Here is a 21,411-nt window from a genome sequence, read left to right on the forward strand (position 1 = left end):
ACCTAACCTGCACATCTTTGGACTGTGGAAGAAAACCGGAGCACACGGAGGAAACCCACGCAGCCATGGGGAGAAAGTGCAAACAGACAGTTACCGGAGGTTGGAATCGAAGCCAGGTTCCCAGCGCATGACCCTAGGTCTCCGGATTACTAATACAGTGACAATAACATTACGCCACTGCCTCCCACTTTCATACTTGCATTCAGACTGTTCTAAACAATAAAATTGTGTTGTTGAGAGATTTTATTTAAAAACTGGCCGTTGGAGGTGGCTACAAAATTAAGTCTTTTGATTTGGATTTTTCACCGGCTGATATCACCTATTTGTGTATTGATACTATTTTAATTTGAGTTCTTGCAATGTGATAAACATGAACTGTTCTCATTCAAACAGATAATCCTTGGTCGCAGGCTTGCAATTTCTTATTCATCGGCCGCTGAGATAAGAGTCTAATTTAGCAGCACAAATGCCAAGATCAGAATTAAGTGTAATGTAAAAGCTGCTTAACGTTTTGCATTTTACTCCCAATTTCTCTGACATTGCTTGCATTCTGTATACTAGGTAATAGCTAATAGCTATGAAATTCCTACAGTGTGGAAGGCAGCCAATAGACCCATCAAATCTGCACTGAACCACTGAAAGAACCCCCTATCTAGCGCACCCCCACCCCCCCTCCCCCAATGGCCTTCATCCCACCTAACCTGCACACCTTTGGACACAAAGGGGCAATTTATCATAGCCAATCCACCTAACTTGCACGTCTTTGGACTGGGAGGAAAACGGAGCACCCGGAGGAAACCCACACAGATACGGGGGGAAAGTACAAATTCCACACAGTCACCCAATGCCAGAATTGAACCTGGGTACCTGGTGCTGTGCAGCAGCAGTGCTAACCACTGTGTTACTGTGCCACCCTTGAGGTGAGTATGTAAATTGCAAACTGCATTCAGGAGCACATGGTGAAACCTGACGTACTATTACATTTAATTTTGGGTAATGGGGATTTATTGAGAGAAAACACTTGATTACTGCATTGAAACTTTTACTTACACCCATTGAGTGCAGATATTTGTTTTTCTGATGTTAAATCGGCCACCATTAATTGTATTTCCTATTTTCATGTAGCGAAGTGTTGCTGGAGATGCTTCTGAATCTGCCCTCCTGAAGTGTATTGAACTTTGCTGTGGATCAGTTCAGCAAATGAGGGACAAAAACCCAAAGATTGTGGAAATTCCATTCAACTCCACCAATAAATATCAGGTATCGAGGACATTCTAAAGAGCTGAGCATTACTTTCGGGAAACCTGGATCCAAGTAGAATGCTATGCTAAGTGGGTGGTAGACCAGGAAATAAACCTTTGGGGCTGTGCTGCAGTATTTGCTGATTCTTGAGACCATGAGACTGAAGACTAGATCAACTTCTTTCAATTGCACCAAATAGTTTGTGGTGGTGGAAGAATGTTTCTCTTACCCAAAGTTAACAACCCAGCACAAATTAATGTGAAGTGTCATGGTTGGTGTAAAGACTGCCTTTATAACCTGAGCTTTCCAATTCCATTTAAATTTGCATGAATAACTGACCTGGTCGCATCGGTTGAAAACTTTCCTTTTTGCTCCCTACTTCTTTGCCCTGTTTCCTCGTTCCAGAAACTTTATACCTTGTAACAGTTTAATTCTGTCTGGTGAGGTTAAAATAAATTTTCACCTGATGGAACAATTTTTAGCAGATACAATTAAGTGATGTTTCTGACTTTCTAAATTTCAATGATTCTGCCTTCAGCTATCCATCCATGAGTGTGAAAAACCCGGTGAAAGTCGCTACCTGTTAGTGATGAAGGGGGCACCAGAACGAATTCTAGACCGTTGTTCCAAAATCCTTCTGAATGGTGAAGAACAGGAATTGACTGAGGAGATGAAAGAAGCATTCCAGAATGCTTACTTGGAGCTGGGTGGCTTGGGAGAGCGAGTGCTAGGTAAGGAATGAGGTGTGGGTCAGTGGCAGGGGTAGACGTGCTGGAGAAGGTAATGACACAAATTCAACGAACCTTTGAGCACTTAAGCCTCTTGAATCTTAAACATTGAAAAAAATGAAACAAAGCTGCAGATTTAATTCTTAGTCTCTGAAGCATCAGCTGTTGTGATAGGATGAGGATTGTCACATTTGACCTTTGTGATCAGAGAGGAAAATCAACCCAAATTTTTTAAATGTTTTTATTTTAATACCTGCAGTTATATTTGTATCTTTTAGATCAAAACATCCTACAGTGGATTGATTTTTTGATGTGCAATAAATGTTGCATAGGCAAAATTTTTCTGAAATATCCCAAATTGTGAGTAGTTACAAACTGTGAACAAAGAACATTACGTCACAGGAACAGGTCCTTTGGCCCACTAAGCCTGTACCAATCCAGATTTGTTATTTAGACCTACTACTTATTGCCTAAACGATCTGTATTCTTTCATTCCCCGCATGTGTCTTATCAAGATGCATCTTAAAAAATTGTTATCACCGCTTTCACTGGATGATGCGTTCCAGGCACCCATCACCCTCTGCATAAAAAAACCTTCCCTGCTAAACTTCCCAAACCTTTCTCCCTCTGGCCCTGAAACTTATGCCCCTTTGTAATTGAGTCTTCCACCCTGGGGAAAAAGCTTCCGATTATTCACCCTATCTATACCTCAAAATATTGTGCACCTCAATCAGGTCTCCCGTCAGCCTCTGTCTTTCCAACGAAAACAATCCGAGTTTATTCAACCTCTCTTCATAGTTCACATCCTTGAGACGAAGCAACATCCTGGTAAACCTCTCTACAAAGCATCCACATCCTTCTGGTAGTGTGGCAACCAGAACTGCACGCAATAGTCCAAATGTGGCCTAACTAAAGTTTTATGCAACTGTAACATGACATGTCAACTCTTGTACCCAGTGCCCTAGCTGATGACGGTAAGCATGCTGTGTGCCTTCTTGGGTACCTTATCCACCTGCATTGCTACTTTCATGGAACTATGGACCTGAACAGCCATATCCCTCTGTATGTCAATGTTCCTGAGGGTTCCTTTTACTGTACAATTCACACCTAAATTTGATCTTCCAAAATGTATCACCTCACGTTTCTCCGGATTGAACTCCATCTGCCATTGCTCATTCCAACTCTCCAATCTATCAATATTCTGCTGTACTCTTGGACCGTCCTCTTCACTCTCTGCAACTCCACCTATCTTAGTGACTATCTGAGAAGGAGCTATGCTTCAAACACTCATGATTCTAAATAAACCTGTTGGACTTATTTGTATGTATATATTACAAAGTGATCTGAGCACTTATCCCTTTGGAAAACCTCCCTTCTCTCTGTCTCCTGTTGCCAAGCCAGTTCTTTATCCATCTAGCTAGCACACCCCGAATCCCATGCCACTTTACCTTTTGTACCAGTCTGCCATGAGGGACCTTGTCAAACGCCTTACAAAAGTCCATGGAGATGACATCCACAGCCTTTCCCTCATCAATTAATTTTGTCACCGCCTCAAAAGACTTTACCAACTTGGTGAGACATGGCCTTCCCGCACAAAACCATGTTACCCATCATAGAACATAGAACAGTACAGCACAGAACAGGCCCTTCGGCCCTCGATGTTGTGCCGAGCAATGATCACCCTACTCAAACCCACGTATCCACCCTATACCCGTAACCCAACAACCCCCCCCTTAACCTTACTTTTTAGGACACTACGGGCAATTTAGCATGGCCAATCCACCTAACCCGCACATCTTTGGACTGTGGGAGGAAACCGAAGCACCCGGAGGAAACCCACGCACACACTGGGAGGACGTGCAGACTCCGCACAGACAGTGACCCAGCCGGGAACTGAACCTGGGACCATGGAGCTGTGAAGCATTGACGCTAACCACCATGCAACCGTGCTATCACTAACAAGTCCATTCGCCAAATGTGAATAAACCCTGTCCCTCAGTATCTTCTCCAACAGTTCCCCACTATTGACATCAGGCTTCTTGGTCTATTATTACCTGGATTATCCCTGCTTCCCTTCTTAAACAAAGGGACAACATTGGCTATTCTCCAGTCCTCTGGAACCTGACCTGTGGTAAACGATGGTTCAAAGATATGTGTTAAGTCCCCAGCTATTTCTTCTCTTGCATCTTACAGTAATCTGTGATATATCCCATCCCATACCTTAATGAATTTTAAGATAGTCAACACTTCCTCCTTCATTAAACTGACATGATCTGGAATACTCACACATCCATCCCCTTTTTTTTTAACAATAATTTTCATTCACATTTTCACATTTTCACAAAAAAGAAAACAATAACAGAAAATTCTAACAAAAAAAACAGCCCCCCCCCCCCCCCCCCCCAGGTAAATACAAAAGAGAAATAATAAATTAACACCGTCATTGGCAAATAACAGATATTCAACCCAAAACAAAAACAAAGAGACAACACCCCCCCCCCCCCCCCCCCCCCCCGACCCGCCAAGGTTGCTGCTGCTGCTGACCTTTTGTTTTTACTGTTCTGCCAGGAGATCTAGGAATGTTTGCCATCTCCTGAAAAACCCCTGCATTGACCCCCTTAGGGCAAATTCCACCCTCTCCAATTTAATAAACCCTGCCATATCGTTGACCCAGGCCTCCACGCTTGGGGGCCTCGCATCCTTCCACTAAAAGAATCCTCCACCGGGCTACTAGGGACGCAAAGGCCAGAACACCGGCCTCTTTTGCCTCCTGCACTCCCGGCTCCACTGCAACCCCAAATATTGCGAGTCCCCAGCCTGGATTGACCCTGGATCCTACCACCCTCGATACCGTCCTTACTACATCCTTCCAAAATTCCCCCAGCGCTGGGCATGTCCAGAACATGTGGACATGGTTTGCTGGGCTCCCTGCGCACCTAATACACCTGTCTTCGGTCCCAAAAAACCGGCTCATCCTTGTCCCGATCATATGAGCCCTATGCAGTACCTTAAACTCTATGAGGCTAAGCCTCGCACACAAGAGGAGGAGTTCACCCTTTCTAGGGATTCCGCCCACGTCCCCCCCTCAATCTCCTCACCCAGCTCCTCCTCCCATTTATCTTTCAGCTCCTCCACAGAGGCCTTGTCTACCTCCTGCATCACCTGGTACACTTCCGAGATCCTCCCCTCTCCAACCCACACCCCCGAGAGCACCCTGTCCTGGACCCCACGCGGCGGCGGCAGGGGGAACACCGCCACCTGCCGCCTGACAAACGCCCTTACTTGCATGTACCTAAAGGTGTTCCCCGGGGGGAGCCTGAACTTCCCTTCCAGCTCACCCAGGCTCGCAAACTTCCCGTCTATGAACCGGTCCCCCAGCCTCCTGACACCTGCCCTGTGCCAACTCAGGAACCCGCCATCAATTCTCCCTGGAACAAACCGGTGGTTCCCCCGTATTGGGGACCCCATCGAGGCCCCCACCTCCCCCATGGGCCGCCTCCATTGCCCCCAAATCTTGAGGGTAGCTGCCACCACCGGGCTCGTGGTATACCTCGTCGGAGGCAGTGGCGCCGTTGCGAGCGCTTCCAGGCTCGTACCCACACAGGATGCCATCTCCAGCCTCTTCCATGCCGCCCCCTCCCCGTCCATTACTCACTTACGCACCATCGCTGCGTTGGCAGCCCAATAATACCCCCAGGTTGGGCAACGCCAGCACCCCCCCCCCCCCCCCCGCTCCAAGAACACCCGTCTCACCCTTGGAGTCCCGTGCGCCCACACAAACCCCGTAATGCTCCTGTTAACCCGCCTGAAAAAAGCCTTCGGGATAAGGATGGGGAGGCACTGGAAGAGGAACAGAAACCTTGGGAGCACTGTTATCTTGACTGACTGCACCCTACCCGCCAAAGACAGCGGCAGCATGTCCTACCTCTTAAACTCCTCCTCCATTTGCTCCACCAGCCTTGAGGTTTAGCTTGTGCAAGGCCCCCCAGCTCCTGGCCACCTGAACTCCCAAGTACCTGAAGCTCCTCTCCGCCCTTCTCAGTGGGAGTCTCCCAATCATCACTCACCCCCCCCCCCCCCCCCGGGTGTACCACAAACAGTTCGCTTTTCCCAAAGTTAAGCTTATACCCTGAGAAATCCCCAGATTCCCGGAGAATCCCCATCACCACCGGCATTCCCCCCACCGGGTCCGCCACATACAACAATAGGTCATCCGCATAGAGCGACACTCTGTGCTCCTCCCCACCCCGGACCAGCCCCCTCCAATCCCCCGACTCCCTCAGCGCCATAGCCAGGGGTTCAATTACCAGCGCAAAAAGTAGGGAGGACAGGGGATACCCCTGCCTCGTCCCTCGGTATAGTCGAAAATACTCCAACTTCCTCTTATTCGTGGCCACACTCGCCATCGGGGCCTCATACAACAGCCTCACCCAACTGACAAACCCCTCCCCAAACCCGAACCTTTCCAGCACCTCCCACAAGTACCCCCACTCGACCCTATCAAAGGCCTTCTCCGCATCTAGCGCCACCACTATCTCCGCCTCCCCTTCCACCGCCGGCATCATCATAACGTTCAACATACATCCATCCCTAACATCAACATCCATCATGTTCCTCTCGGTGGTGAATACCGATGCAAGTACTCATTAAGGATCTCGCACTTGCTCTGACTCCACACATAACATTCCTCCTTTGTCCTCGAGTGTGGCTACTCTTTCCCTCTTGCTCCTTAGATATAATATTTAAAAGACCATGGGATTTTCCTTGACCCTATTTGCCAATGATCTTTCATGGCCCCTTTTGGCCCTCCTAGCTCCCTGCTTGAGTTTGTTCCTACTTTTCCTATATTCCTCAAAAGCTTTGTTTGTTTTTAGTTTCCTAGACCTTGTGTATGCTTGCTTTTCTTCTTAACTAGTCTCGCGATTTCCCCTGTCATCCATGGTTACTTAATCCTGCCAATTCTGTCCTTCATTTTCACAGGCACATGCCTGCACTCTAATCAACTGGTCTTTAAAAGGCTCCTACATGTCAAATGTGGATTTAGCTCGGCCATGAAATGAAAATTGAAATGACTCCCTAAATTGAATATATATTGGGTCTAACTGCTGGCAGACAAAACTTTAGTTCTGTCTGAGATGGGTTGCAATCCACGACCCATCGCTCACTGCACCACATCTTTGTACCTTCTAAATAATTTATTCTTCTCTGAAGAAAATCTTAAGTTGGACTTGTAGTTATTTGTTTTGTATAAATAATTGAGAAATCAAGTGCAATTTTCCCTGATGAACTCTCATTATTTGCTTGTAGGATTCTGCCATTTTGCATTGCCTGAAGATACATATGGAGAAGGATTTCCATTTGATGGAGATGAGCCCAATTTCCCCCTAACCGATCTATGCTTTGTTGGACTGATGTCTATGATTGATCCACCCCGTGCTGCTGTACCGGATGCTGTTGGCAAATGCAGAAGTGCTGGGATCAAGGTAAAAATGATTTATTTTGAGTTACACCAAAGCACAGGAAACTAATGTAAAATGAGCTCTACATAAACACTCAGCTAGAGGTTAGCCAGGTGATAATTGTACAGTAGTGAGGCAGCTCCGATACTGGCATCAGTTTTCATGTGATACAAAATGCAATGTATTTTTGAAAACCAGTTCAAAAAACCAATTCAGAGGGGAAAAAGCAACTGGGAAATTATTCTTGACCGTTTAATGCGAGTTCCATGTATCACATAGCCTAATACCTCACTTGTTTTTTTTGTACTGCAATATCAGCTGCATTCTGAGCTGGAGGAGATTCATTCCCTTTGTAATATTTGCACTGTATCCACCTTCAATACATGACCTGGTAGCTTGTTCCAAATGTCAGTGCCCCCGTGAGAGAGAGAAACCTGGCATTACCTAGTTCTATGCTTGCATAACTTGCACGTGTCCCCTATTTTTCTCCCGTTTCCAAGACAAATAGTCATACTGCTGGACATGGACTGATTCCTTAGATCTCCTTTCTATTTGCCTAATGTTTATGCTTTTTAAAAGCAGATCCAGCTCTAATCTGATCATGATAATCTAAGGGTTTTTAATGTCATTCATTAACTGTTTCTAGCTGCCTCTGTCACCCATTCTGTGAAAGGACAAAAACTGAACACAATATTGTATACAAAAGGGCAGAAATGATGTTTTTACTTTATATTGAATCACTTTTGTAATGCATCCTATTACTCCCATTTGCTATGGTATAGCCTCATGCTTCTAGTTAATTAAACATTAATGCTCTATAACATTTAAATCACTCTTGCTGAATATTCAGCTTTGAATGTTGCGTGTTATAAATATGGTTGATATTAAGCTAACCAACAGAGGTAATAATACATTGGGGAGGTAGTGGCCTGGTGATATTGTCACTGGACTAGAAACTAGAAACCCAGGGTAATGCTCTGGGGACCCGGGTTCGAATCCCACCACTGCCTATGGTGAAATTTGAATTCAATAATAAAATCTGGAATTAAAATCCTCATGAGGATCATGAAACCATTGCCGATTGTCGTTAAAAACCCATCTGGTTCACTAATGTCCTTTAGGGAAGGAAATCTGCCATCTTTATTTGGTCTGGCCTACATGTGACTCGAGGGCAATTAGGGATGGGCAATAAATGCTGGCCCTCATCCTATGAACAAATTTTTTTTTTAAATTGTGTTAAATTACATCAGTCCACTTCTTCTCCAAGTTCAAAATTCTTTGCATCATTGGAAACTTCTGACTAATTCTCCCAAAGCCACCAACCGGATAGCTAACAAAGATTGAGAGAAATGTTCAAACACTGATAACTGCAGGAAACTATTGGTAAATTGGTCTCGCGCAGAACCACTACCATTGATAATTTGCTTGCCAGAGACTGCTCCAATTATCTCTAAGCAAAGATATATATTCTTTTCCTGTTTTTCAACTTGTATGTTATAGGTGATTATGGTAACTGGTGACCATCCAATCACAGCTAAAGCCATTGCTAAGGGTGTGGGTATCATCTCTGAAGGAAATGAGACTGTAGAAGACATTGCTGCTCGTTTGAACATTCCCAGTAGTCAAGTTAATCCCAGGTAAGAAGAAGCTGGAAGCTTGGTTGAGTTTTCCTTTCATAGCTCTGTGTTGCTGAGGCCAATTGTAATATCTTTGCTGCCACCCAGACTAAGATTGCCCAACTCAGAACTGGATGGATATGGAATCTGAGTTCTTTCAGTGTACAAAGCAGAGTTTCTCTCTTTCCTGAGATCCACTTAATTTAAAACTCACTGCAACTCCTTCAATGACTTGATAAATAAAAGCACACGTAACTAGGCTAACAGATCATACGGTTCAATTCCTAGTATATGCTGTGAATTAATTTCAATACTGCTCCCCAGAGACTGGATTCTGTCCCTGAAGCTAGATGGTGGGAGGGAATCAACAGGAAGCTTGTTCCTAATTGCTATCCAGTGACCCCCCCCCTCCCCCTCGTGGGAAAATATCAGGTGAGGGTAGGATCAGTCTCACCTGCGACTCTTTTCAATGGCTCGACAACCTATGTTAAAATGTGAATGCTGGTACACGAAAAGGTTTATTTCTTGGGGAACACTAAAAGATTTATTTCTTGGGGGATGGAAATTTTCAGAGCTGGGAGGAGAAAGGAATTAGAACTCTAAAAGTTTTATTTCATGGGTGGGTTGTTTTGCAGGATTGAAGGAGCTGGGAGCGAAGCATGGGCTGGAGCAGGGGAAAATAATTAGATTTATGCAGGTTTGAGATTTTGCCAGAAAGGAGATACAGAGCTTCCCAGTAGAGCCGGCTTCCACATTGCTGGAGGAGGTGCTGACGACAGGGGGAAGGGGGTAGTATCGCCAGTTTACAGGGGCTATATTGGAGGAAGAAACGGTGCCACTAGAAGGGATCAAGGCAAAGTGGGAGGAAGAGTTGGGAGAGGGTATGGAGGAGGGGTTCTGTGTGAGGTGCTCCGGAGGGTGAACGCCTCCACCTCGTGTGTGAGGTTGGGGTGATACAGCTGAAGGTGGTGTACAGAGCGCACCTTACAAGGGCAAGGATGAGCCGGCTCTTTGATGGGGTAGAAGATGTGTGTGAATGTTGCTGGGGAAGCTCTGCAAACCACGGTCATATGTTTTGGGCCTGTCCAAAGCTAGAGGATTACTGGAAGGAGGTGTTTAGGGTAATCTCTAAAGTGGTGCACGTGAAACTGGACCCGGGCCCTCGGGAGGCCATATTCAGGGTGTCGGACCAGCCAGGGTTGGAAATGGGCGCGGAGGCAGATGTTGTAGCCTTCGCCTCGTTGATCGCCCGAAGGCGGGTCCTGTTAGGGTGGCGATCAACCTCTCCACCCTGTGCCCTGGAATTCTTAATGCTTGAAACGGTCAAATTTGAACTGAGGGGAAGGATGGAGGGATTCTAAAATTCATGGGTGTTATTCATTATGCACTTGCAAGAATTGGATTACATCGAACATTAACGGGGTTGGGGGGAGGTGGACTGTATGTGTTAATGGTGACTGTGGATGATTCCTGATTCCCCTTTGTCATTTGTTTATGTTGACATGCGGGCCAATGTCTGGGGTTTGGTGTGAGGATGGGATCGTTGTTAATGATATGGGGATTGATGTTGCATTCGTTGCTGATTATTGTTTATTGTTGGGTGTAAATTTGGGAGAAATGTGAAAAAGGAGGAGAATAAAAAAATATTTTTTAAAAATGTAAATGCTGGTCAAAGAATAGTTTCCATAAGTATTGCCATGTTACTGAGCCTCCTGTTGGAATTCTTGTGACATAGGGATGCCAAAGCCTGTGTTATCCATGGTACAGACCTCAAAGACCTAACCGTCGAGCAACTAGATGACATCTTACACTATCATACCGAGATAGTCTTTGCTAGAACTTCTCCCCAACAGAAACTGATCATCGTGGAAGGTTGTCAGCGACAGGTAAGAAACCTCTGAATGAGATGCAGTTCTTTTTCCCTCCCCATTCATCAAATGATTGTGCAGTATTTTGTCATATTGCAATCTACTCCATATAATAGTTGAGAGTGGAAAAGCAAGAGAAAGACTTGCGTTTAAACAATATTGCATTGTGAGCATTAACTTGTGTAATGCAGAAATTATTCAAGTGAAGTCTCCTATTCAAATGATATATGCAAAATCTTAGATTTTGCTCAGGGTTCACGTCTTGGGTGTGATGAAACCTCTGCCTGCAGCATAGAATAGCCTCCCATCATGATGCACTTGCAAAGTGTATCATGATGGGAGGCTAGTCTATGCTGCAAGCAGAGGTTCCATCACACCCAAGACGCGAACCTGAGTAATTTACATCACTTTGATTGGATTTTCAACCTTTGCTGCAGAGCCAGTCTTGTATAAGGCCTAAGAACGGTCAGCTTCCAAACTGTGCCACATTGTGGCACAGTCAGCAGCCTTTAAGCTGCAAGTAAACCTTAGAATTTATGGTTAATAGAATTCGACTACACAAATCTTTTGAGGTCCAATGCACAGACTTTCTGAATTTGAAAGAAAACTAAATTCCACCTTTCACCTAGCAGTGCAAGACACTACGTATGAACCAGGTATCTTGTCCAGGGTTACCCTATCACTAATGTCACTGGTGGCAAACACAGCAGCGAAGTTTGCCCGAGGATAGTGGGGAGAGAGCGGAGTTTTCTTGTAAAATCTAACCCTTCAAGATGGGAGTAGCTATGAAAGACTGAGTTTGAACAAGTATTGGGTGTAGAGTGGCGCAGTGATTTGCAGTGCTGCCTCACAGCACCCGAGTTCGATTCTGACCTCGGGTGACTGTGGAGTTTTCACATTCGCCCCATGTCTGCGTGGGTTTCCTCCGGGTGCACTGGTTTCCTCCCACAATCTAAAAATGTGCAGGTTGTATGAAATGACCATGACCATGATCAATTGCCCCTTCATGTCCAAAGGCTAGGTGGGGTTATGGGATAGGGTGGGGGATTGGGCCTAGGTGGGGTGCTGCTTCAGAGGGTCGGTGAAGACCTGATGGGCCAAATTTATTGTCTCATCCAAATGATGGCACCTCCGAAAGGAGGCTTTGACAAAGTCATCCAGACTCTACATTAGCTCCCTTCTCGTTCCACAGATGCTGTGATGAGATTGTCCAGTATTTTCTGTTTTTGTTTCAGATTCCAGCATCTGCAGTCATTTTGCCTCCGCAAATGTACTTTCCTCATAAAGGACATCACACAAAAAAAAACTTGCATTTATATATTGTACCATTTACAGCCCCAGATTGCCACAAAATCACATTAAATGAATGACATACTTTTGAACTGCAGTGATTCTTATGATGTAGGCAGTGCAGAAGCCAGTTTATGCATGGCACAAATAACACAGTGAACACGACCAGAATATTTATTTTTGTGATGTTCGTTCAGGGATAAATATTGCCAGTTGGGTAACTCCCCAGGTGTTCTTCAAAATAGTGTCATCGGATCTTTTATATCCTCAAGGGAGCATACAGGGCTTTGGGTTAGCATCTTGCCCACGAGCAACCACCTAACAGCACAGCAGCCCTTCAGTACTGCAGTGGAGTGCAACTTTGGGTTTTACGCTGAACTGCTGGAGTGGGACTTGAACTTGCAACTGAGAGGTGAGAGTGCTACTAATTGAACCAAGGTTGACACACGGTTTGATGATATTGTGATTTATATCTCTGCAGGGTGCCATTGTAGCTGTGACAGGTGATGGAGTGAATGACTCTCCTGCTCTGAAGAAGGCTGATATTGGTGTTGCAATGGGTATTGCTGGCTCTGATGTGTCCAAGCAAGCTGCTGACATGATCCTGCTAGATGATAACTTTGCTTCCATTGTCACCGGTGTGGAGGAAGGTGAGGGTAATATTTGAAGCTGATGCATAGTTTTGGCGTTTGGAATTTTTCCATTTCTAACATATAAATGGAAAATTCTGAAGATCTAAAACAATGCTATTTACTCCCAGCACTTTCCATTTTTATTTCAGATTTGCAGCACCTGTACATTTTTCACTTTTTAATCCTGTGCTTAACACATGTCTTCCAGTTGGTCAAGATCTGTAGAGAATACTTAATACAAATAGGGAATACACAACTTGTTTAAGTTAGCTGACTGCAACTTGGGTTGTTGTGGGATATTAATGTTTAAGGCTTAAGTGAGGAAGGGGGGGGGGGGGGGGGGGGGTCAATCAGCAGGACTGCGGTTCTTCCTGTGTTCTGTAACTCTGCAAAAAAATGTGCACGTGTTTTTTAAAATCAGAATGACATTAACTCGGCTGTGATGTTTTAATGATAAATAACTTCTTGGGCACTTGGCTGTCCTGCTTCATATGAAGAATGCCTGTAAGTAAGCTACTGCAGGTTTGCTGCCAGCTGCGGTAATGTGCCCAGCGTAACAGACCACCTTGAGATGAAGGACAAGGGCAGAAAGTTGGAAGGGAAATAAATGAGTTTTTTGATATTCAGGGCATGCTTAATATTTAAACCTGTGGAGTGCCCATCACTATTTTGTCTTGGGCTAAATAATGCCGATGCCTTTTTCAAGATTAACAATTTAATGGTCTATCTTTGGTGTTTTATGTAACTTCCCATAGGCAATTGTTGTTTGGAGTGCCTTGCAGTTTTACAAGAAATACAAAATCAGAGCCCAGCTTGTGCAGGTGTGGTGATTTATTTAATGACTTCAAATTTTGATCTGATCATTTTACAGGTCGCCTGATTTTTGATAATCTAAAGAAATCCATTGCTTACACTTTAACCAGCAATATCCCTGAAATCACACCTTTTCTGGTTTTCATCATTGGAAATGTCCCACTGCCACTTGGAACTGTTACCATCCTCTGCATTGACCTGGGTACTGACATGGTGAGTTTGTAGTCGATTCCTTTTCGAGTTATTTTTATTGAGGGGGATGTTTTAAGCTCTAAGATTGGGTTGATATTTTCTTCTCTCTTTTTCAACCAGTAGGTTTATCCTTCTTTTGAGTCAGCGATAGGAGAATGACCCACAAACAATTTCCCCTTTCTGTAATGACATCTGCACATTGCTGTTCTGCTGCCCTGACAATTAAATGGATAACTGCAAATTGTTGAAGCTAGTTGCATGTAAATAAGTAATGCTATCACAGTGGAGTTTGGTACAATGGTTTCACCAATGGTTGCTGTTCTTTGCAGGTCCCTGCCATCTCTCTTGCTTATGAACAGGCTGAAAGTGATATAATGAAGAGAGAGCCCCGTAACCCCAAGACCGACAAACTGGTGAATGAGAGATTGATCAGTATGGCCTATGGACAGATTGGTGAGCTATGATTTGGTTGGCCATTCTAACTTTTCACTATTTTGATAAATCTACAGATATTGCGCACAATAAAATGGTTAATTTGTTCCACATAGCCTCCAGCATATTCAGTATGGCAAAACGCACAGTTCCATTTAGTGCAGGATACCCAGGCCAAGAATGACTGTTTCAAACTTCAGTCTGGGTTGAGTCCAGCCAAGCTTGCAGTGGTGCTGTATTTGTCTTGAATGACACTAGCCTTGGGCTGGAATGTTAGCCAAATTGTCCATTCTTGGACTGCAGCTCTGACCCTGGGAATGACTGTCACATAAGAGCAGGATAGAGCCCTATACTCACAATATGCAGCTCCTGCTCACTAGAGTTTCAGTGGACATTTAAATAATGTACTTAGAAGGTGTATAACAATGCACTGCAGCAAATTGAGGCAATCCCAGAACAATACCGGGTCAGCACCTGCAGAGGAAGCATGTATGAAATTCAGGGAAGAGACAAATGGCACACTTTGCTGTTGAAGATGAACTGAGTAGCAGCATGATTGGAGCAGATTATTTGTTCCAGCAAGTGACAAGGTTTTGATCAAACTAAAATCCTCTCTATCAGTTTTTGGACCCATTTATCCAAAACTGTATAATAATAATCTTTATTGTCACAAATAGGCTTACATTAACACTGCAATGAAGTTACTGTGAAAAGCCCCTAGTCGCCACATTCAGGCGCCTGTTCGAGTACACTGATGGAGAATTCAGAATGTCCAAACAATTTATCTAACAGCCAGTCTTTCGGGACTTGTGGGAGGAAACCGGAGGAAACTCACACAAACACAGGGAGAACGTGCAGACTCCGCACAGAGTGACCCAAGCCGGGAATCGAACCTGGGGCCCTGGCTCTGTGCAGCAACAGTGCTACCCACTGCTACCGTACCGCCCACTGTAATGCTCGCACAAAATTGCCTTGTACTCAGAAATACTGTTCTCATGCCAGATAATTTCCCCAAACTATGCCTAACATGAGTCTCATTGATTTTGAGTGACTGCTTTATGTTTGGATTTATTTCAACAGTTAGTTCAGTTGGAATTTGATGAGTGCAAATTGGTCATAGAATTTACAGTGCAGAAGGAGGCCATTCGGCCCATCGAGTCTGCACCGGCTCTTGGAAAGAGCATCCTACCCAAGGTCCACACCTCCACCCTATCCCCATAACCTAATAACCACACCCAACACTAGGGCAATTTTGGACACTAAGGGTAATTTAGCATGGCCAATCCACCTAACCTGCACATTTTTGGACTGTGGGAGGAAACCGGAGCACCCGGAGGAAACCCACGCACACACTGGGAGGATGTGCAGATTCCGCACAGACAGTGACCCAAGTCGGAATCGAACCTGGGACCCTGGAGCTGTGAAGCAATTGTGCTATCCACAATGCTACCATGCTGCCTAATTCAGTACATACTCCTGTACTGCTTCTGGCGGCTTCTATACAATTACATTTGCTATGTGTTGGCTGTTTTTGAAACAATTCTAGAAGTTAGTTCAATCTATCTCTGAAAGGTCCTGTTATATAGGTAGGCATGCTCTGCACTCAATGCTACCGCTGCTGTCAGGATGGAGAATTTGACGCTCAGCCAAATCTCCCATTCACTACAGCGGGACCAGAGAATCCCGCCCATAGTGTGAAACTTGAGAAATCTTCCAAGACCCTGAAATATCTTTTCTCAAATGTTACTGTTTTGCAACAGCAAGTAATATGCGTCAAATCCAACCTTTGTTGCCAGACTTAATGGTGGGCATGTTTGAGAAGAGCTAAATAAGCTGAAAGCAGAGTCTCCAGTACAAATCCTTAGGGGAACACTGTTGGTCACACCCTGCCAATTGGGGTGCATACCCTTTGCCACAACTCTTTTTTTTATCTCCACTTCTCAACTGATTTGCCTCTATTTGTGTCGCTCTTATTTTTGCTTGTCAATCTCTTGCATGAAACCATAACAAATGCTTTCTGTCAGTATGTATAGACAACATCCTGTAAGTACACTCCTAAACAAGTTAATCTTCTCAAAAACATTTAACCAGATTATTCAAACATAATTACTTATCACAACTCCACAGTGACTTTCTGACCAGCTCAGTCATTGTCCCCGATGACAGATTGTAATCAAGTTTCTCCCATTGATTTAGTTTTAATAACCTGCAGGTATTTTGTCCTTCGACTGTGTAGATGCAAAGTACTCCTTTAACAAGCTGCCTTTCCTTTATTGTCAATAACTGGGGGTTGGTTAGCTCAGTTGGCTGGATGGCTGGTTTGTCATGCGGAGTGACAGCAACTGTGCAGGTTCAATTCCCGTACTGGCTGAGGTTACTCATGAATGTCCCTCCTTCTCAACCCTGTCCTTGCCTAAACTGTGGTGACCCTCGGGTTAAATCACCACCAACCAGCTCTCAAAGTGGAGAGCAGCCTATCATCCTGTGGGACTGTGGCACCATTTACATTGTGATTTACTGCATCACATCAGTCTCTCTTTTAAAAGTCTACATGTTCCTTATTTGCTTTTATATAACAATTTTATTATTTGTATTTATAGCCTTTTCAAGTACTTATTCTCATATATTTCTTTTGTTGCAGCTCTTAAAACTTAAAAACTTTATTGCTTTTTATATCTGTCAGCTGGATTTTTACATTTTTATGCATTTATATAAATCTGTTGTAGATTTATACTGTATCTTATCTCATTTGTTGATTACACAAGTGGTACTTTTGCCTTGATAGGTCTTGGATTGTACCAAATATCTCCTTCAGTAAGGCAGGTTTGCTGTAGCAAGTTCATGCCTCTGCCCTTAACCTTTGTTAAGTTTTATACTCTTCGCTGTCTCATAATTAAGATTAAATTGATCATGTTATGGTAACCGCTTACAAGATGTTCCCTTACTATCCGATTGCTAATTCTGGCTTGTTACACAGCTCGTATTGCCTGTTCCAATGTTGGAGTAAGCATTGTCAGAGGAAACCGTTCCAAATATACTGATACCTCTTTTTTTCAATTGTTGTAATAGTGTACTTTTATCAATGTTGCTGGACTTCATTGTATGCTTAGGGGCAAGAATTAAAGACAACTGTAATTCCTTTTATCCAGGAATGATCCAGGCTTTGGGTGGTTTTTTCACATATTTTGTGATCTTGGCTGAGAATGGATTCCTCCCAGGGGATCTACTTGGAAAGCGTGTGAAATGGGACGACCGATGGTTAAGTGATGTAGAAGATAGCTATGGTCAACAGTGGGTAGGTACTAGCCTCCTACTAATGTATTGGTGAGAACCAATGGCTGGTTTCCTGTAATATAGTCAATTTAGACTTTGGGGACACGGCATCCCTCAATAATTACTTTGGAAGCTGATGATTGTAATAGTACCTTTTCTAACACACCGCTTTGAGCATCATCTAGGGCAACTTATTGAAAGGAACTATTTTTGTTTTACAGTGGAACCGGGAAATCGTTTATGCAGTTTGGGCCTAATTTACAAAATTAAACACTTTTAATTAATTAAAGCAGACTCTTGATCTTTCAATACAAATGATTATATCCAAATCCTTGTGGAATTTAATTCTGTACATTCCTGCTGTTGAGCCTTGAGGCTCTAGGACAGCAGTGGGATTGACGATGCTGGTAACTTCTCTTTTCAAGACTCTTTCTAAGATGGAAAAATTGGAGTCAGTAGGCACTTGATTACTTAATATTCCATCAGAAAATAACCAATTCACTTTGTGGGAGGGTCCCTCTATTATAATGAATAATCAAGGTTTTAGGATGGAGATAAGAGGAGCAGTTACATTTTCACTCTGGAAAGAAATCGAAGATAAAGGGGAAATGTAATTAGAATGTGTGAACTGCTTTCTTATCTGAGCTGGAATGTTGTATTTGCTGCCCCTAATGCACAAATTTCCATCACTGGGTTGGAGTTTGTCCAGTGAAATAAAATAAATACTTCAAAGTCTTATCACACTACTTTGTCTTATCAAGATTGAGTTCCCTGACTGTATCATCTCTGAGCATATTTAGCATTTAAGTCAACTTCCCTCTTAATATTTCTGTCCTTTTTCAGACTTACGAACAGCGGAAAATTGTGGAGTTCACGTGCCACACTTCATTCTTCATCAGCATTGTGGTTGTGCAGTGGGCTGACTTAGTAATCTGTAAGACCAGAAGGAACTCTGTCTTCCAGCAGGGAATGAAGTAAATATTTAACTAATATTTCCAGGGGTGGTGGGGGGAGAAGTTACAATTGACACCTTTGACAAAATCATTTCAGAATTAAATCTTCTCTTTCTCATTTATTCCAATGGATGTAAATGAGACTACTGCAGGGTAGAGTCTGGCATGGACAAACCTGATAGAATGGAACCAAAGAGAAAATGCTGGAAAATCTCAGCAGGTCTGGTAGCATCTGTAGGGGGAGAAAAGAGCTAAAGTTTGGAGTCCAGATGACCCTTTGTCAAAGCTAAAAGACTTAGATTTAGAACAGTACAGCACAGAACAGGCCCTTCGGCCCTCGATGTTGTGCCGAGCAATGATCACCCTACTCAAACTCACATATCCACCCTATACCCGCAACCCAACAACTTCCCCCTTAACCTTACTTTTTAGGACACTACGGGCAATTTAGCATGGCCAATCCACCTAACCCGCACATCTTTGGACTGTGGGAGGAAACCGGAGCACCCGGAGGAAACCCACGCACACACGGGGAGGACGTGCAGACTCTGCACAGACAGAAATATTTATACTGTGGAGTGAAAGAAAGAAAGACGAGTCAGAACCACAGAAACCGAGGGAAAGGATTGCTAATGGCAGTTCCCAGAGAGAATAAAAAGTGTGAAAGGCCGAACATCAAAGGATAAACTGTGACAGATGTAGATGTGGGGGGAGGGGAAGCGGGAAGCAATGAGGAGGAAAGGGTGGATAAGGTGGGGGGATATATAGAAAGAAAGACAAGAAAGAAAGAAATGGTAAAAGACAGTTAAAATGAAATGGGATGAAAACAAAGGGGTTGAGGTGGGTAGAGCTATTCATCTGATAGAATGGATTCACCTGAGGAAGGAGCTGCGCTCCGAAAGCTCGTGTTTGAATCAAACCTGGTGGACTTTAACCTGGTGTTGTAAGACTTCTTACAATGGATGTACGGTCACCCATTTATGTTATAAGCGAATGTGCTGTATGCTGCAGTATGTTGCTGCAAATTGTCATCATTTCAGTATCTGGTCTGTACCAAGTTATCTGATCCAAGTTGCGATATAATTGGCATCTATACCTTGGACCAGGGAGAGTTGAAATCAACCAGGTTTCATGGAACTGGTTATCCATTGGTTTAATATTGTCCTCCCAACTCCTTTTTCAGTAAAGTGCATTGTGACTTTATTTCAGTAAAGTGCATCGTGAAAGTAATTCAAGGATTGAGTCAAAGTCACTGATGGAATAACCTGATGGCGCCTAGCTTATAAATGGATAATGGCCATTCAGCTTGTTACCCCAAGTTGCCAGCCCCAATGAAACTGCCCCAGTTTTGAGTTTGTGTTCAGTAATGGGAATCCTAGTGCTTTGGGTGCTGAGTGCGCTCTGTTGCCTTCCTTCCTTCAATAACACATTTCATTATTTCACAGGAACAAAATTCTCATCTTTGGTTTGTTTGAAGAGACAGCACTTGCTGCTTTCCTTTCATACTGCCCTGGTACTGATATAGCGCTGAGGATGTACCCACTCAAGTAAGTAGTTCTCATTTTCTGTCCTGATTCCTACCTAATGGCTGCTTTTAGTTCAAAATAACAAGCACCTTCTCGTGTTCCGATTTTCTGTGCTGTGGCCGTTCTACTTTTGGTAAGCATCCTCCTCCTTCGGTCTTTAATCTATTTTGCTTTCTTTCAGGCCTAGCTGGTGGTTCTGTGCCTTTCCATACAGTCTTATCATATTTCTTTATGATGAAATGCGAAGGTTCATCATCCGTAGGAACCCTGGAGGTAATTTAGAACCGTTTGTAACATTGTGTTTGGAAGTATTTAATGTAGATTTGTAAATAAGCTAGATAGTTGTGCTATGGGACATATAAAGCAGGTGTCTCTGCTGATCAGAAACAGGTGGTCAACTAGCTCTCCTGGGCTAGGGATATTGGCAGAGGTGATAGGAAATCACCTAGATTTGGCTCCCAATTGTTGTCCAGTGAAGTCTTGGAAATGCATGAATGTGGGAGTTGAACAAGTACAAGTTCACCTCAGGTGGGAAATGACTGCAACCTTCCTGCTGGCATTTGCTGTCTTGCCTTAGGCATGAAAAACAGCCATATATAGGTGGTATATTTACTGGGCAATGCCTGTTTGGCTGTGGAACCACCACACTGTAGGACCACCACACTGTTACTTCCTTCAGGAGAGCAAGAGGGGATGAACAGAAAGAGGGCAATAAATTGTTGCAAAAAAAATATGAGTTATGTAATGACTTTTGAATTGACCTCAGTTTTGTTTATCTTGGACTTTACCTTTCATAAAAATGTGTTGCCTAACTTCTTTTCCTTTTTGTTACTAGGTTGGGTGGAGCAGGAAACGTATTATTAGAAGAACAAATGCTCATACATTTCATCAGTTTGTTTGTCTGCCTTAACTATTAAACATTTACTAAAGTGCTAATTGTGGTGAATGGAGATGGACTGTTTTGTAAGAAACAAAACTGAAAACGTCAGTGGTTTTATATAAACTTTTTACAAGTATAATTTAAATAAATTGGATTATGTCAGTCTGTGTGCAATGCTTTCATATTTTACTTAATTACACAGCTGTTTAATTCACACCATTTGCATTAGGTATTGGTTTGTTTTTCTTTTACTTACCAGTACTGGTTATAATTCCTGTCTGAAATAGGCCTGTTGTGGGTATCTTATGCATCCTTAGACTGAACAGTACTACTTCTACAAAATATTAATATACATTGAAATCACTTCCTGATAGCAGTTAGAAGAAGATCCATTTTAGAACTACGTGGATATACATTTGAAATTCATGAGAGTACAGACCAAGAGCTTCAAAATGAGATTAGGCTGGATAGCTTTCTTCAGCCAATGCAGATCAAGATGGCTGCGTT

General features: G+C 43.5%; 1 protein-coding gene across 1 annotated transcript in view; it reads left to right on the plus strand.

Moving 5' to 3' along the window:
* LOC119968970 (sodium/potassium-transporting ATPase subunit alpha) overlaps window positions 1-21,067 on the plus strand; it is a 60,314-nt gene extending 39,247 nt beyond the window's left edge. The window contains exons 11-23 of the mRNA XM_038802028.1: window positions 1,126-1,260; window positions 1,781-1,973; window positions 7,278-7,453; window positions 8,930-9,066; window positions 10,781-10,931; window positions 12,685-12,853; window positions 13,707-13,861; window positions 14,170-14,293; window positions 17,422-17,567; window positions 18,389-18,519; window positions 19,944-20,045; window positions 20,206-20,297; window positions 20,860-21,067. Coding sequence (XP_038657956.1) covers window positions 1,126-1,260; window positions 1,781-1,973; window positions 7,278-7,453; window positions 8,930-9,066; window positions 10,781-10,931; window positions 12,685-12,853; window positions 13,707-13,861; window positions 14,170-14,293; window positions 17,422-17,567; window positions 18,389-18,519; window positions 19,944-20,045; window positions 20,206-20,297; window positions 20,860-20,888 — 1,740 coding nt within the window. The 3' untranslated portion in view covers window positions 20,889-21,067. The remainder of the gene's footprint in view (window positions 1-1,125; window positions 1,261-1,780; window positions 1,974-7,277; window positions 7,454-8,929; window positions 9,067-10,780; window positions 10,932-12,684; window positions 12,854-13,706; window positions 13,862-14,169; window positions 14,294-17,421; window positions 17,568-18,388; window positions 18,520-19,943; window positions 20,046-20,205; window positions 20,298-20,859) is intronic.
* The last annotated feature ends 344 nt before the right edge of the window (window positions 21,068-21,411 follow it).

Source organism: Scyliorhinus canicula, chromosome 7 (genome assembly GCF_902713615.1).
Source record: "Scyliorhinus canicula chromosome 7, sScyCan1.1, whole genome shotgun sequence".
NCBI lineage: Eukaryota > Metazoa > Chordata > Chondrichthyes > Carcharhiniformes > Scyliorhinidae > Scyliorhinus > Scyliorhinus canicula.